Here is a 16,118-nt window from a genome sequence, read left to right as displayed (position 1 = left end):
AGATGGCAGTGCTGAGGCAGGCAGGAGCCTCCACTGTCCTCTCACTGCTACCATCAGCAATAAGGCAGGTGCTGGGATGGAGCCTCTGCTGTCCTGCCACCCAAAAAGGCACTAAAGCGGCAGCATTGGAGGTGTGTTGGAGCTTCAGCTGCCTTCCCCCCTCCCCTCTGCTGATGCTGTCACTGATATTAAGATGCTAACTCTGGAGGTAGGCTAGAACTTCCACTATTGACTCAGCCTTCCATCCTTCTGAGGTCAGTAAAATGAGTACCCAGTTTGTTGAGGGGAAAGTGTAGATGCCACGGGAAGGCAATGGCAAACCACCCCGTAAAAAGTCTGCTGTGAAAACCTTGTGAAAGCAACATCACCCCAGAGTCGAAAATGATTGGTGCTTTACCTTTTTACCACCATTACTGCAATTGCAGCTAAAGCAGGAGCACTGAAAATGGTCAAAGCAAAACCTCTGCTGCTCCTCCACTGTGGAAATTGCCACACATGTGGCAGCAATGGAGGTGGATAGAAGCTGCCTCCACCCTTCAACCCACAGTCAAGGCAGTGGGTCTGGAAGTGGATGGGTAGGTAAGGAGGCAGGGTAGGTAGGGAGGGGTAGGCAGGATGGGTAGGGAGGGGATGGAGCCAGGGAAGGTGGTGGACATTTAAGCAAAATTTTCCCACAAGGGTCTTTTGGTAAGGAAGAAGAGGAGAGTGGCAAGCTGTCTGGAAACAGCTAGCCCAGCAGTGGGGGCGGGGGCGGGGAGGAGGATGATAGGATTTCTCCCTGCACAAATCTTGCAGAAACACACTTGTGAATATATATTTCTTAGACTTTCTTCTATTTCTAGACTGTTACCATATTGTTCTCAGTTGGCAGGTACAGATCATATCTATTCTTCTGCCTTTTGGATTTTTCCAATAAAAATAGTTCTTTTTTAGCAGGAGAATCATTCATCTAGCATGAGAGCAAAGCTTATTTTACACACGTTTTGTTAATAACTCTTTATTTTCTAGAACATTTCAGCAAGTAAATCTGCAATTTTACAAGACAAAAAAAAAAGTCTGTTGAAAATTGGTGGCTCTCCGTGCTCTGATAATTTGATTGAATCATTCCTGCATATATTGTTTCATTGTAGGTTTTATAATCAAGAAAGTTTGGATTTACTGGAACCTATTTTCATTGATTTTTTAAAAAAATTGTTCTCTGAGCATAAGATTCCTAAAATAGTATTAGCTGGAGTCAACTACAGAAACATTGTACAAATAGCCAAGGCTTTCTTTGTAGAAAAAGCCAGCAGGAACTCATTTGAATATTAGGCCACATTCCGTGATGTCACCATTATTTCACATAGGGCATTTTGGTAGAAAAAGTCCAGCAGAACCTTATTTGCATATTAGGCCACACCCCCTGACACCAAGCCAGCTGGAACTGCATTCCTGTGCATTCCTGCTCAAAAAAAGCCCTGCAAATAGCTAAGCCTTTGTTCTCTGGAGTGAAAACATGGACTGAGATAAGGTGTACTTTCTTTGATAACTTGGCCCTTTTCATTGTCTGATGTAGAAGGATGAAGAACATATGTAGAGACATTAATTTAAGTAATTAATTAACATTTTTGTTCTGTTTTTGTATAGCTTGTGGGCCTTAATAAAGATCAGCTGATTGACTCTCCATGTGTACCGGGTTTAAGGGCTTGAACATGTATAGTCTTAATTTGCGTATACAGTCTAAGTGTTCTTCCAGGAAAACTCTGCCAGGAGTGTTCTGCATAGGAACCTATAGTCATGTCTACTTTTGTATCAAACTAGACCCAATTTTGTTAGAAGGGTTATTATATTAATTCCCCACCTCTCTGGCATAGGATAACTACTTTATAAAAGTAACCCCACCCCCAACAGTCTTCCTGAAGAATCAGCGTTGTAGTTTCATGTTACTCAAATTCATGTTACTGCAGTGACAGGATACAGAGACCAGCATTATCTGCAGATACAGATACAACTTGGCCAGTTTACCAAGTAAGAATGTGCAGGAAGAAATAAATGAAATTGTGAGTTTAGAAGGGAAAACAAGCACCCATAATTCAAATATATGTACAATCTTAATTGCAAAATGGCTGTTTGCTATGGTTTATTGACAATCCAGGTATACACCAATAATTTATTTGGTTGTTGTTAAGCTTTTTTGTTTTGCATTATAGCCATCCCAGCAAAGCATAGCATATCTATTACAAAAGCTGCAAATACTGCATAGTTTATACTAGCAAAAGAAGAAGAAAGCCTCACCACCCTGAAATTCATTGGAAATAATCCGCCTCACCAAAGATTATCTCTTGGAGCTTCATTCCTCAAACTAAGCAGAGTTCCTGGATTCTTTATTCTAAAGCAACCTTGGGTGGACCATGTTTGAGCAGAAGAGAGCAGGAAAATAGGTGCTCAATTCGTTCCAAAGCTGGGGTCCCCAAGTTGCTTTTTCATCCATGGTAGGAAAGATATAACTCACATTATATTAGGAAAAATATATAGGTATCCCATATCACATAGAATGGATGGAAAAGCAGAATTTGAATTGAGAAATCACTTGAGGGAAAATGGCTAAATACTGCTTTTACACACACACACACATACCCCTCTAAAATTGTTCATAATATAATTGCATAATTTGTAAACTGAGCTTCAAACACAAACTTGATCTTCCAGTGCCATTTAAGACATTTCCATCCATCAATATCCGTCTTAGCAACCAATATGAAAGCCTTCACTTTATTGTAAAAATCATCAGTAACATAAACACCATATTCCAGGATTTCTAAAAATAATCCCTAAAATTCTTAGTTTCCTCTTATGTTAAAAGAGCCACAATATTAAAGTCTAGATTTAATTTTATATAAACCCAGGAAATAATTTTAAAGTCTTATTACTGAAAGCAATGGCCACAATACAGGAGTTAATATTTTCTTTTTTAAAAAAAAAATTGGAACCAAGTCAGCCCTGTAGACCTAGGCTTTCAGCATCCAAATATACCAACACAAATTATATATCAACAGCGACTAGCTCTGTGTAATCCAGAGGGAATACACACTTGAATTGCAGATACTAGATACAAAAAATAAGCCAGGCTATTTGTCCATGCCCTGCTTTTGAGCACCCAGGAATATTTTTCTGGCCTCTGCTGGAAACAGAATGGTGGATGAAGTGAAAAGACTCATCAAAGGCAGTTATTATATTATATCCTCATCAGTATTGGGGCTGATGTAGCTCCAAGCCTCCATCACTGGGCCTAGCTGTGGCTTCTCTCTCCCTACACTGCTGCCATTGCTGGGGCTGTCATGGTTCCCGACCATCCCACACTGGTTTTGGGCTTGGTGTGGCCCCAGCCTCCATTGGGAAGGGTTGCATCAGTGATTAGTTCTCATGGCCCTTTCTTACATGCCCAGGGAAATGCTGATCACCACTTTGTCAATCAATCATTTTTATTTATATCCCGCCCTCCCCGCCGAAGCAGGCTCAGGACGGCTAACAGCATCAATACAGTAAATTACACAATAAATTTTTAAAAAACAATAGCTAGTTTAACAGTTCGATTTAAGATTCTAAAATTACTAAAATTAACATTCTGGTGCTATTTCAGCAGACGGTGAAAATCACTTAGGCAAGTCCTTCTGTTTTCCCTTTAATCGGCGAAGGCCATCCCAAAGAGGATGGTCTTGCAGGCCCTGCGAAACTGTTCAAAGTCCCGCAGGGCCCACACTTCTTCCGGGAGCTGGTTCCATAGGTGTGGAGCTACAATAGAGAAGGTCCGCATGCGAGTGCTCTGTAGTTTTGCCTCCTTCGGCCCGGGGATGGTCAGTTGGTTCTTCCCTGCTGACCTCAGTGCTCTTTGGGGTTCATATGGGGAAAGACGGTCCCTCAGGTAGGCAGGTCCTTGGCCATTTGAGCTTTAAAGGTAATAACCAGCACTTTGTAATGAATCCGGTATATAACTGACAGCCAGTGCAGTCCACGCAGCCCTGGCTGTATGTGCTCCCATTTCGAGAGCCCCAATAGCAGCCTAGCCGCCGTGTTCTGCACTAGCTGCAGCTTCGGGGTTCGGCACAGAGGCAGCCCCATGTAGAGGGCATTACAGTAATCCAATCTCGAGGTGACCATTGCATAAATCACTGTTGCTAGGTGCTGATGCTCTAGGAAGGGGGCCAACTGCCTTGTCAGCCTTAGGTGAAAAAAGGCTGACTTAGCAGTGGCTGTTATCTGGGCCTCCATTGATAGTGAAGGCTCCAGTAGAACTCCCAAGCTCTTGACCCGGTGCGCCGCTTTCAGCGGCACACCGTCAAAAACCGGGAGAGGTATTTCCCTCCCCAAAGTGCCCCAACCCACGCAAAGGACTTCTGTCTTCGTCGGATTCAGCTTCAACCCACTCAGCCTTAGCCAAGTTGCCACGGCTTGCAGTGCCAGGTCCAAATTCCCTGGGACACAGTCAGGCCAGCCATCCATTAGCAGATAGAGCTGGGTGTCATCTGCATATTGGTGACACCCAAGCTTGTGCCTCCGGGCAATCTGGGCAAGGGGGCGCATATAGATATTAAGTAGCATCGGTGAGAGAACTGCTTCCTGAGACACCCCACAATCTAGTGTGCGCCTCTGGGACAGCTCAACCCCGATTGCCACCCTTTGTCCCTGACTCTCGAGGAAGGAGGAGAGCCATCGTAAAGCCGACCCCCTAATCCCTACATAGGCGAGGCGGCGGGCCAGTAGCTGATGGTCGACCGTGTCGAACGCAGCCAACAGATCTAATAGCATTAGCACCGCCACACCGCCTCGGTCCAGATGCCGCTGGAGGTCATCCGCCAAGGTGACCAGCACTGTCTCCATCCCGTGACCTGGACAAAAGCCGGACTGGCAAGGGTCTAGGATGGAAGCATCATCCAAAAATCCCTGCAACGCCACTGCCCTCTTGATAATTTTACCTAAAAACGGTAAATTAGAGACCGGTTGGTAGTTTGCCAATTCAGCCGGATCTGTTGTACTTTTTTTCAGAAGGGGGCGGACCATGGAAAACACCCCTCCAGGAGGGATCTATTTATGACGTCCCGTAAAAGACATCTAAGCTCCCTCAGGCAAGATTTAATTAGCCAAGAGGGGCATGGGTCCAGATCGCAAGATGTTGGGCGTGCAGAGGAGAGAATTCCGTTGACTTCCTCCAGGCTGAGTGGGTTGAAGTGATCCAGAACTAAACCAGAAGATAGGCACGGAGCCTCCCGTTCATATACTGTATCCAATGTGATGGGCAAGTCCTGGCGGAGCGACGTGATCTTATCTGCAAAAATTTTTGCAAAAGCCTCACAGCCTATTTCTAATTCTCTCACATTTGGTCTGCCTTGAGGCAGTATAGTTAAATTTCCAATTATCTTAAACAATTGTGCCAGGCGCAAATTTGCAGACGCAATCCTGGCCGCAAAGTAATCTTTCTTTGTGGCCTTGACTGCCATCTCATAAAACCTCATAAACGTTCTATAGGATGTTCTCGTCGCTTTGTCACGAGTGCGCCGCCACTGCCTCTCTAGCCGTCTGAGCCCTTGTTCCAGCTGACATGGCTCCAAGGTATACCATGGAGCCAGCCTCACACGAGGATGCAGAGGGCATTGGGATGCGATCTCATTGATCGCCCTGGATAGCCGATCTTGCCAGGCCTCAACCAGGACGTCAAGGGAGTCGCCAGGGGGCCAGGGATCCCATAGGGCCATTTGGAACTATTCCGGGTCCATCAGGCTCCGCGGGCGAGCCAAAATAGGCTCTCCACCCATACAGGGTTGAGGCAGCGTCTCCATACGGGCCTTGAGGGCTAGGTGATCCGACCATGGTACCGCTTCCACTGCAATATCGTTCACCCGAATCCCTGACGCAAAGACCAAATCTAACATGTGCCCTGCCTGATGCATAGGAGTCGTAACAAATTGAGAGAGTCCCAGTGTCGCCATGGAAGACACTAGATCCATTGCCTGATTGGAGGCCGCGTCGTCAGCATGGACATTGAAGTTACCCAGGACCATAAGCCCTGGGTACTCCAACGCCCAGCCCGCCACCGCCTCCATCAGGGATGGTAAGGCGCTGGCTGGTGCATTAGGCGGACAGTACACCAGCCAGATTGCCAAACTCTTTCCAACATCCCACGCCAGACCGGCACATTCGATACCATCGATCATTGGGGCCAGGAAGCAAATTTTCTCCAGGCCAGTTTGGTCAGGGATCCTGGAGATTCTTTTTTTTTTTGCCATTTCTAGGCATGGGTCACTCTGTGTGTGTGTGTGGAGGTATTTGTGAATATGCTGCATTGTGCAGGGGGTTGGACTGGATGACCCTGGAGGTCCCTTCCAACTCTATGATTGCCAGGTCCATCACAGCTTATCCCTCTTCCAGTCACTTCCTAGCCACCCTCACCACCACCACTCCCATCATCACTGCTGCTGCTGTCTGGAGGAGGTAGCTGATAGGTTTTATTTATTATTTAATTCCATTTTTATCCTACCCTCCCTGCCTAGGTGGACTCACATGCACAGTCAACACTTTTGTTATTGGGAGGATTTAAACCACCAATGCATTTTCTAATTGCTTTCACATTTTTCTACAAACCTTGGGGGTCCCCCAAGTCTTGAGAAAAATCTGTGTTCTGTCATTGTGGGCCTGACCTATAGATTTAGGTATCCACAGACTGGCCTACATTTGACTGATAGAATATACAATACATAGGAAATACCTATGCCCAGGGGTGGAATTCTAGCAGGAGTTCCTTTGCATATTAAGCCATACATTGCTGATGTAGCCAATGCTCCAAGAGCTCACAAAAAAGATCCTTGGAAGCTCTTGGAGGATTGGCTATATCAGGGGGTGTGGCCTATTATGCAAAAGAGCTCCTGCTAGAATTCCATCCCTGTCTATGCCTATAGGAGATGTACATCTAGGCTGAATAGAAAGGTTAGAGTCAGATGTTTTTCTAAACAAAATAAATCATCTTTGAGATTGTCACTCAGTTTTACAGATTTATGAACATGTTTGGTCATTCATTTACTCCATACTGAGCAGAAACTCCAACTGAATTTTCAAATATAGCCTCTACTTAGATTTTTTTTTCTTTTAACCAAGCCGGTCCTGATATAATTAATTGAAAAGAGAAAAACCTAACACAGCAAGATGTAAACAGCTGTGCAAAGATGCTAGCTAAAGTGTTTGTTGCAGCAAGAGTGCGCACAGCGTGCGGCAAGGCTGTGCTAAGCACTTAGGAGTAGCTTGATTTGCTGCAGCAGGATCTGTTGCCAAATGAACAGCCCCAGAGCAACAGCTTGAACAAATACACACATAAATTGCTTTCTGCTTTGCCACCTGTTGCAAGCTGCGCTTAACCCATGCAAAGCATAGAGCATGCAAGTATTGATTTAAAGTGGACATCTTTTACCTTGATTTCATACTATGATCAAAATTAAAAGAGAAAAAGAGAAAAAAACAATTATATAATGTAATTATTTACAGCAAATCACATTCATATAATGACACAGATTTTTCAGACTGTTTCCAATGGCCCATCATAAAGAATATATACAAATATATGCTTTCTGTTATACATTTCTGTATGTATGCTATATCTTAGCTGAGAACCAGTTCAGCACTGAGCTATGAATCTCAACTACTGTATGAATGCATTATAGCTGTAATCCTAAACACACGTTCCTGGGAGCAAGCCCCACTGAATTGCATAGGGCTTACTTGTGAGTAGATATGCTTAGGTTTGCTTGTGAAGTGACCTTAGTCATTAAATCCTAGCCTTAGCATCTGGTTTGCAATAAGCAAATAATCTTGATCTACTTTACAGAGTTATCATATGGATGATAGCAGAATAATGTACATTAAGCTATCTGTACATCTGAAAGAACTGTATGGGTGATTACAGACCGGCACTATGGGCCGACTCAAAGACACCTCCGAAATCAACTAGAAAAATCCTTCCAGACACAAACATCTGCCACCGTCCCGATCCCATTCTCACCTTGTCCTCTGGCATCCTGAGAGAGGCTCAAAAACCTGCCACTTTCGAAGTGGTAGCAAATTTTTGAGCCACATGCCAGTCATCTCCTTGGTGTCTGGAAGCAGAAGGGCAAAAGTGAGGTGCTCTGGCAGTGTGAAAAACCTGTTCAGAGTGCATGTGCACACATGTGCGTGACTGCATGTGCATACACATGGCCACTAAACATGTATGGGAAAAACAAACAAACTGTGCTACAGGAATGGTGCGCCACAGCTGTCTGATTGCACCTTTGTCGCCCGGTGAATGGGATGGGGATGGCTTCTGGGGGAGCGTGTGGAGGGTTTGGGATGGTGCTTTTTGAGCCAGCCCGATTTGGAATGCCTCCCATCCATCCCTAAATGCCTATCTGTTATCACCCTATGAGTACTAAGATTATTTGTGAAATTTGTGTCTATGCATAGCTTTGAATAGAAGGGAGATATTTGCCCAAGGAAGACAAATGGCAAAAATCCACAAAACCTGACAGAAAATAATGGAGGATTCACCTGACTACTCACCTCCATTGCAAACTCACATGGTAACTGTAAATAGCATGTGCCTCAGCCCAAAACAACTGTGGCCTCCCAAAAGCCTAGGCTAGCATTCATTAGGGTTGTCCAATCCTTTTCATTTTTAAGAAGTCATCTTTGTTGCTAAATTATTGTACTTTTTAATCCCTCCCCAGCTCCTTGTCCTGCATGCCTGCAGGCTGGTGCTGATGCTTGGCCAACCTAGTTCAACAGTATCAGATAGGGTAGCCATCTCTGACTCAGGGAATATCTGGGGACTTTGGGGGTGGAGTGATGAGATTTTTTGGGGGGGGTGTGTGTGGAGCCAGGAACAAGGGTTGTGACAAGCACAATTGAACTCTGAAGGGAGTTCTGGCTATCACATTTAAATGAACCATGTTCCTTTTAAAATGCCTTCCTTCCATTGGAAATAATGGAGAATGGGGGCACCCTCTGCCATTCTTTATGGCAGATTTAACAAGACAGCCTACCCAGTCAGATTCTGTAAGCAAACATGTGTGGAGTCAGTTACTCAAATTCTTCTTTATTGTAATATGTATACAGATCTTCGTCACAAGTATTTGCATCCTCTTTTAGTTAGCAAGGTTGATTGTTCTGATGCATTTAAAGGTCTATAATCTTTTTTTAGTGTTCAGGTCTACCAACTGAGAGCTGTTTTATATAATATTAAAAGGTATTAATATCCAGTAAATTCTTTTTGAATGGGAGAAAGGAGAAATACTAAAGGGTCATAGGGCTGCCAACTTCCAGGTGGTGGCTGGAGCGCTCCTGAGATTACAGGTTATTTTCATTCAACAATGGAGAAAATGGTTGTTTTGGAGGATAGACTTATGCACCGTGTCCCACTGAAGTCTTCCTCCTCCCCAAGCGCTGCCTTCCTCAGGCTTCACTCCTAAAATTTCCAGGTATTTTCCAACCTGGAGTTGGCAACCATAGTCATAACAACAAACTCATGCACTTGAACAGATGGGCTACTTATCCCCCCCTCCACCAAAGCAGCTTTTCCTGTTGTATTACAGGAAGATTATGAAGCTACCTGAGCCTCAAAGGCAGCCTCTGAAGTGACATGAGGTGTGACTACTCTTGAGAGAATTTTTACCTGCATTATAATGGGAATGTAATTTTATTTTTTTTAATTAGCAAATACATTTATTTACATTTATACATGAAGTGACCAATGATAATAAGAAGCATGCACGGGGCAGAAGAAGAACTTTGGTGAAGGAAGAATGCTGCTTGGTTTCTCTCCTTCTCAGCTCCATGGCACTAGCCTCTACTAAATGGCATGGCATTTCAGAGTGTACTGTGGCAACAGTAGATTTTATCAGCTGGTGGGTACTTTTGCTCACTGACTTCATGAAGATCAGGCAGTGGAGTTTCCAGTGTAGATATCTGTGATGTAATTTTTATTGGGTGAAATAATATTAACTACTGTCTAACATACAGTAAGTATAGTAACTATTAAGTAATTGCACATTACTGTTCGTGCATGGACTGCATCTTCATGTGTAGCATGTGTATTCATTGGCTATATCACTGTGTTGCAGCAATATCTTGTAAGGGAATGCTGAAATTGTGCAGAAAAAGATGGCTAAGTAAAAATACACTGAACGATAATAAGCAATGAAAAGGAGGATGTTTTTCAATTCCCATAATATTGGAATTTATTTACCCACTGGAGTTGACAGGCAATATGTAAAGGAGTGTTAAAATTTTTCTACATAATACATAACTGAAATACAGAATTCACTACCACAGAAGTACTCAAGGCTTTTTTTCTAGAAAAAGAGGTGTCAGGACTCTCAAGAGGGAAATAAAAGAGAAACACACAGGTGTCTCTTATGAACTTTTGAACATTTTTTGAGAATTTTGTTTCCACAAGGAGGTTCTGGAACTCCATTCCACCGCATTCCCTCAGGAAAAAAAGCCCTGAGCATACTCATTTAGATAGCTTAAAGGATTTTACAGATTCATGGGTGATAGGACCTATCACCCATGACATCTAAATGGAACCTTCTTATACAGAGAAAAAAATATTGGCTAGGACAACAAGGAAAGGTCCTTATTGATGACACCCCCTCCATGTGAACTGGTTACTACATTAAACAAAATACTGATGGATCTTTGCTCTGATAAATCAATCAAACTCTTTTTTGTGTTTTCCATTAGATAAAATCAAGTATTTTATGGCCTACAGCTTAGCCATTTTAAATTTGTGCTACTGATTCTGTTTTGTAATGATCTAAAGATAGAACTAAGAAAATGAAAAAGAATGCAATAGTGGCATTTTCAGAGCTTACAAAAAATAAGCAAGCTGTTGGACTAAACAGGAGTACTTTGGTAGCTCCTCACTTTGTGTGTTACTGCATGGGCACAAGATGACTGTTTGTTTCATATAGATGAAGCTGCTACAGCTAAATAGGGCTGATAATGTTATTCAGTACCTATACTTTCTGACAGAAGTAATGTGTCTGTAAATTTCCCAAAAAGTTATCCAGAAGAGTTAAACGACCTATTAAATCTAACACTTCACCTTCTCCCCAACTAGTAAAGACTTGAAAGCAAATGAACATATTTTATACATAATAAAATTTACCACGGAATCTTCACTTGAATTATGGACCTCATATAGAATAAAGGAAAATGAAAAAAAAATCATCTTATTTAGACTTCTAGCAAAAAATATTGAAGCAGATTATATGTTCTGCTTCAACCTTGGGCCTAAAAATCTTGGCTATTGCTTCTCTTGAACAAATGAAGGCTTCAAAAGACATGACTGCTGTGAAGAAATGTTGAGCATGAGTCAAGGAATTATACAACTTGCTGGTTTCCCTACAAATGCTCCCCCCCCCTAAAAGTTTCCAGACCCACGTTTGTAATGGAAAGATGGTGAGAACAGAATTAAAACCCTTCTCCCATCCAAAGCTTCCTCACTGCTAATTGTGCTGCCCATTCTCTGTTTTTATAGGAAAAGCAAGATCTGGCCCTTATAAGATATAAGACTGTGGAATGCAATATTGGGTGTCGGTTTCTATAGGTTTTCAATAATTCGATGTTTTAACTAAAATGGTAGGACAATTACCATATTGTAGTCCCTGCTTCTGTATAGAACATTCACATAGAACACAATGGAAATAAAAATATATAATAAATTATTATAATTATCTGATTCAGACCTTGATACAAAATAAGTTATTACTTTTTTATTTGAACAAGAACCTTTCCTGCTATTTAGGAAGCTACTTTTGAAATTCTCCATGTTCTAAAAAATGTCTTGTTGATGTCATATATTATAGGAGAAATGCAATTTGAAAGGAAGGTCATTAAAATCCCAAAATCTCACTAGTTAACTTAGCAAGATCACTGTCATTCATACATGCTTACACATACACAGTATGCATGTTGCTACTATTCCTCAGCTACTACCCTACATGACAAACCCATCCTACTGAGACAAGTGTGTGAACTAAGAAGCCTCATTGACAGAAGCAATCATATGAGATTTGTCACCTGATCAGGAAGACTCAGTGCAATTTGGTCTCCCCATGAGTTGCTGAATTTCTGTAAATTTCTCAATGGCATGGGACTGCATTATGGGGAAGCATATCCCATGATGATGAATGGTGTGATGGAGCCCTCCTCTTATGGTTCTCTGGACCGTAGTAATGGAATTCATTATGGTTTGTTCTTCAACATCCATAGCATCAATCACATGTAAACAGAAGCAGGTGTGGTAATCTAAGCAATGTTGGTGTTTCACAGTGTGATGGTCATACTTTTCTAGTCATAAGCCCTTATCAGCAACAATTGAGGTGTGCAATAATTGTACATTTCATTTTTTTTTCAAAGAAGGAATCTGATCAATATTCACAAAGATATGAACGTGCGAGTCAGTTCTCTCCATTTAAATGAATGGAGAAGACATTCCATATGGCAGAGCTCTATGAATGCTATGGAGCTCATACATTATTATGAGATAAGTGGACTAGGGAAACAATACCTAGCTAGAATACCTTTCCCTACTGAACATGAGATCCAGCATTCAGAGTAGGGACCTAAGGAACATGAAAATGAATTCCAAGGACCCTGCTTTTAGTTTGTGTTCAGAGTTGGCCATAGCTCATGATGCCAGGCAGTTTAGAAGAGCCTAAGGTAGGGAAGAAAGGTAAAACAGACAGGGCAAAGCAAGGCTGGAAGGGAAATAAGATGGGAAATAGTATGAACCATCTGTGTTTGCTGACTTCCACAAGACCCAACATTTCTTTTGGACACCATGCCTGCAAGATAGTGCTGGTTCAGGTCAATATTTTTGTCTCTTCAAAAGCAATATCTAGTATTGTCTCAAAGCCTGTGTATAGATACAAAAATAATTTGTTCTTTCTAAAACAAATATACTAGTTTACAGAATTATTAAATTCATATTATAACTATTGCTGTTTATGTATTACCGACAGTTACCTTAGATTTCTCAGTGTTGGCAATCCACCAAAATATATTGGCTCATTGGCTTTCAAGTTGAGGCCAAAGTGTTTCCCTGTAGAAGTTGTTGATATGATCTCTTCCTGGTTTGAGTCTATGTCTACAACGGATATGTTTGCTAAGAAAGGAAACAAGAAAGTTTAATATAGATCTGTCCTGAAGAGTACATTTCCAATATTTATATTTCATTTGGTTGTCCCAGGAAACAAGCAAGCAAGAGAATTTACAAGGATATTTTCAATAAAAGAAAATGAAGAACTCATAGAAGAAAACACAAGCAAGGGCTATTCTGCTGGTATAAATGCTTGCTAAGAGAAACTGCAGAATCTAAGATGACAACAGCAATAGTCAAAAAAGTCAAAACCTTTCGTGTTGAATCACTGTTTCCTGTGACTCCCTGAGTTCAAGTTGATAAGAAAAAGTATGTGCATGATTGTTTGTTTTTGGAACAGGTGTATGCGAGAAGTCTAAATAAATACAATAAATCCCAAAAGAGAAGCATCAGTCAGTCTAGATAGGTCTGAGAGTGAAGTTTAATGAATAACATTAAGGACAGGTTATCAGAATGGTTGTCTCAGCAAACTGTTTTGCAATTAATAGCATGATCATGGAAACAAATGTGATAGGTTTGACCAGCTGTAGAATATTGCAGTCTGACTCCAAAACAGAGTTTGGTTTCAGCCAGGACTGGGGAAATTTCTTTTCATGTGCAGAAAAAAATATCCAGATTTTAGGGATCAGAGTGATTATCTGCTTGTTTTGAAAAGCTCAGATTGTCATTTGTTTTCCCCCTTATCTTAAATGCAGGACACACGCAGCCCACCCCATTAGAAATTTTAGTAGTTATATTTTTTAAAAAATTCCTTCTACTCATAAAAAGTTTCACGTCATTGGATCCCTCTATATTTCCTTTTTAAGGTTTTATTTTCAGTGGAATTCAGAAACAACAATAGTAATCACATAAATTAAAAATGATTGTCATTTCCATGAAACCTTTTTTCCTTGCTGTCCGGAGAATGATGACACTTACGAAAATGGCCTATTGTGGATTTGTAGACAGAGGCACTACACTACTAGCATTTAACTCACTGCCTTTTAAAGCACTTTGAGATATCCAAGATATGAAAGCTTTCATGAAGTACAAAACCAATTTACATCCTAACAGAAATAGTGTAGGTTTGTTTTATGAACTTTCAACAATATCAGGGCACTGCATGAAAAAAACATTTTTCATTCCAATGCATTTCACAGTATAATTTAGACAGCTGTAAGGCAGAATTATGCCTGAAAAATTAAGCTTCCATTTTCAAAAGAAAATCATAAGAGACCTGTTTGACACTGCAATCAGTTACAGCTAACCCAAGTCATCCGTAATTTAAGCAAAAGAAGTTGCCAAATCACTTTCTTTTACAACTTCCTAAACCTTGCAATTTTGTACATCATCTTCCCCATGATTAGATAGTTAGCTGTGCTGGATAAGATAATTAGGACATTTATGATGTTATCACTGCTGGAACTCACCTTGTTTTAGAATTCTTGACAAGGTGAATGATTTCCATTTCCCATCATTGTGGTTCTGGTTGCCGATAACAGAAGCTGTTCCTGAACCTAGATCATAACTGACTTTAATGCGCCCATCACTGAGCTCTATGCTCATGAAATCTTTCTGTTAATGAGAAGCATTAGAAATGTTATTTAGATATTGAAAGACAGGTTCACTTTTCTAATGCCAAATAATCAGAGATGGTAACTTTTTTTTGTCTGGCAATGTACATTTTTTTTAAAAAAAAGCCAAGGTAATGCAAATAAGGCATCACAGCAGGGTTCATTAGCTGCAGCTTCAGTTCCTATGAAGGTCATTGACTAAAATGGAAAGATGTTGCTCTTTAATTTCCAATCAGGCAGTTAACCTATTGTGAATGGCATGGTATAGTGTAGCAAGAGCAGCTTCCATTAATCATGAAATGCACATCCCGCTAACATAAGAAATATGACCTGATAAATAAATAATTTTCAGTCCAAGGCTGCAAATTAATACTCTTTGAAAAGACAGTATATATATTCAAGTAAAGTATAAATTCAGAGGCAGTAACCCTCTGACACCCAGTGCTAGAAGGCAACATCAAGGGAGGGCCTTTGTTTCTATGCTTATGCTTTGTTGGTTGGTCCTTCAAGGCAACTGGCTGGCCAATGAGTGAAACAGGATGCTGACCTAGAGGGACCACTGCTCTGATTCAGCAGGGCTTTTCTTATAAAGAGAACAGAAGAAACAGTGTTCCATTGGGTCCCATAGGGGTCTGGACAACTGGAGGTTCTACACCTGTGCATGGGAAAAGTTAATGGTCTATATCTTCATATAGTGTATGCATTTGTGTGCGTGTATCACACATATTTATTCTTTATTAATAATAAATAAGGCACGATAAGTCAAATTCTGATTCTATGTAATTATTTTATAAATGTTCAAAAACAGATTGTTATGTGGCTTATTATGTTTTTTATAGTTTTTTCCCCTTAATTCCAATTTAGCTATAAATATGCCAATAAGAAAGTCATGCAGAATACTGTCGCATGGTAAACCTCAAAGTAGCTGTTTTACTGCAAAGGAACTTCAAGAACAGAATGGAGAGAGAAATTGCTGAATTACAAATTATCATGACACTTGGAACAAACACCTCTCCAGGACTGAACAGGGATATTGTTTTTTTATCTCATTACATATGCTAAACCGATTCTCACTGAGTATAGCTGTGCATCCACAGTGTTCCAATGTATTTCTCTTTTAGAACAGTGTATCAGAACAATGTTTTTTTTGTGCTGACATGCTCAAATGAAGGATGCGGGCTGTTTGTCTCATTACATATACTAAGCCACCTTCCACTATACTTTAATGCATCCTGTTTTTCTAATGGCTAACTTATACTATTTCTCTTTTAGAACAGTGTATCAGAATATTTGGGTTTTTTGTTTTTTTTATTTTTTTGTATTGACATACTCAAATGGGGGATATTGGCTGTTTGTCTTATTGCATATACTAACCCATCCTCCACTGTATTTTAATGTCTTCC

General features: G+C 41.0%; 1 protein-coding gene across 8 annotated transcripts in view; it reads right to left on the bottom strand.

Moving 5' to 3' along the window:
- Positions 1-16,118, bottom strand: part of LAMA2 (laminin subunit alpha 2) — a 900,941-nt gene that overhangs the window by 46,749 nt on the left and 838,074 nt on the right. For all 8 annotated transcript variants that reach the window (XM_060239150.1, XM_060239173.1, XM_060239164.1 and 5 more), the window contains 2 exons: positions 14,572-14,716; positions 13,030-13,168 (listed from right to left, as the gene is read on the bottom strand). In XM_060239150.1, coding sequence (XP_060095133.1) covers positions 13,030-13,168; positions 14,572-14,716 — 284 coding nt within the window. The remainder of the gene's footprint in view (positions 1-13,029; positions 13,169-14,571; positions 14,717-16,118) is intronic.

The sequence above is a fragment of the Heteronotia binoei genome, chromosome 1, assembly GCF_032191835.1.
Source record: "Heteronotia binoei isolate CCM8104 ecotype False Entrance Well chromosome 1, APGP_CSIRO_Hbin_v1, whole genome shotgun sequence".
In the NCBI taxonomy this organism is placed as follows: Eukaryota; Metazoa; Chordata; class Lepidosauria; order Squamata; family Gekkonidae; genus Heteronotia; species Heteronotia binoei.
This window is presented reverse-complemented; position numbering and strand designations above follow the sequence as displayed.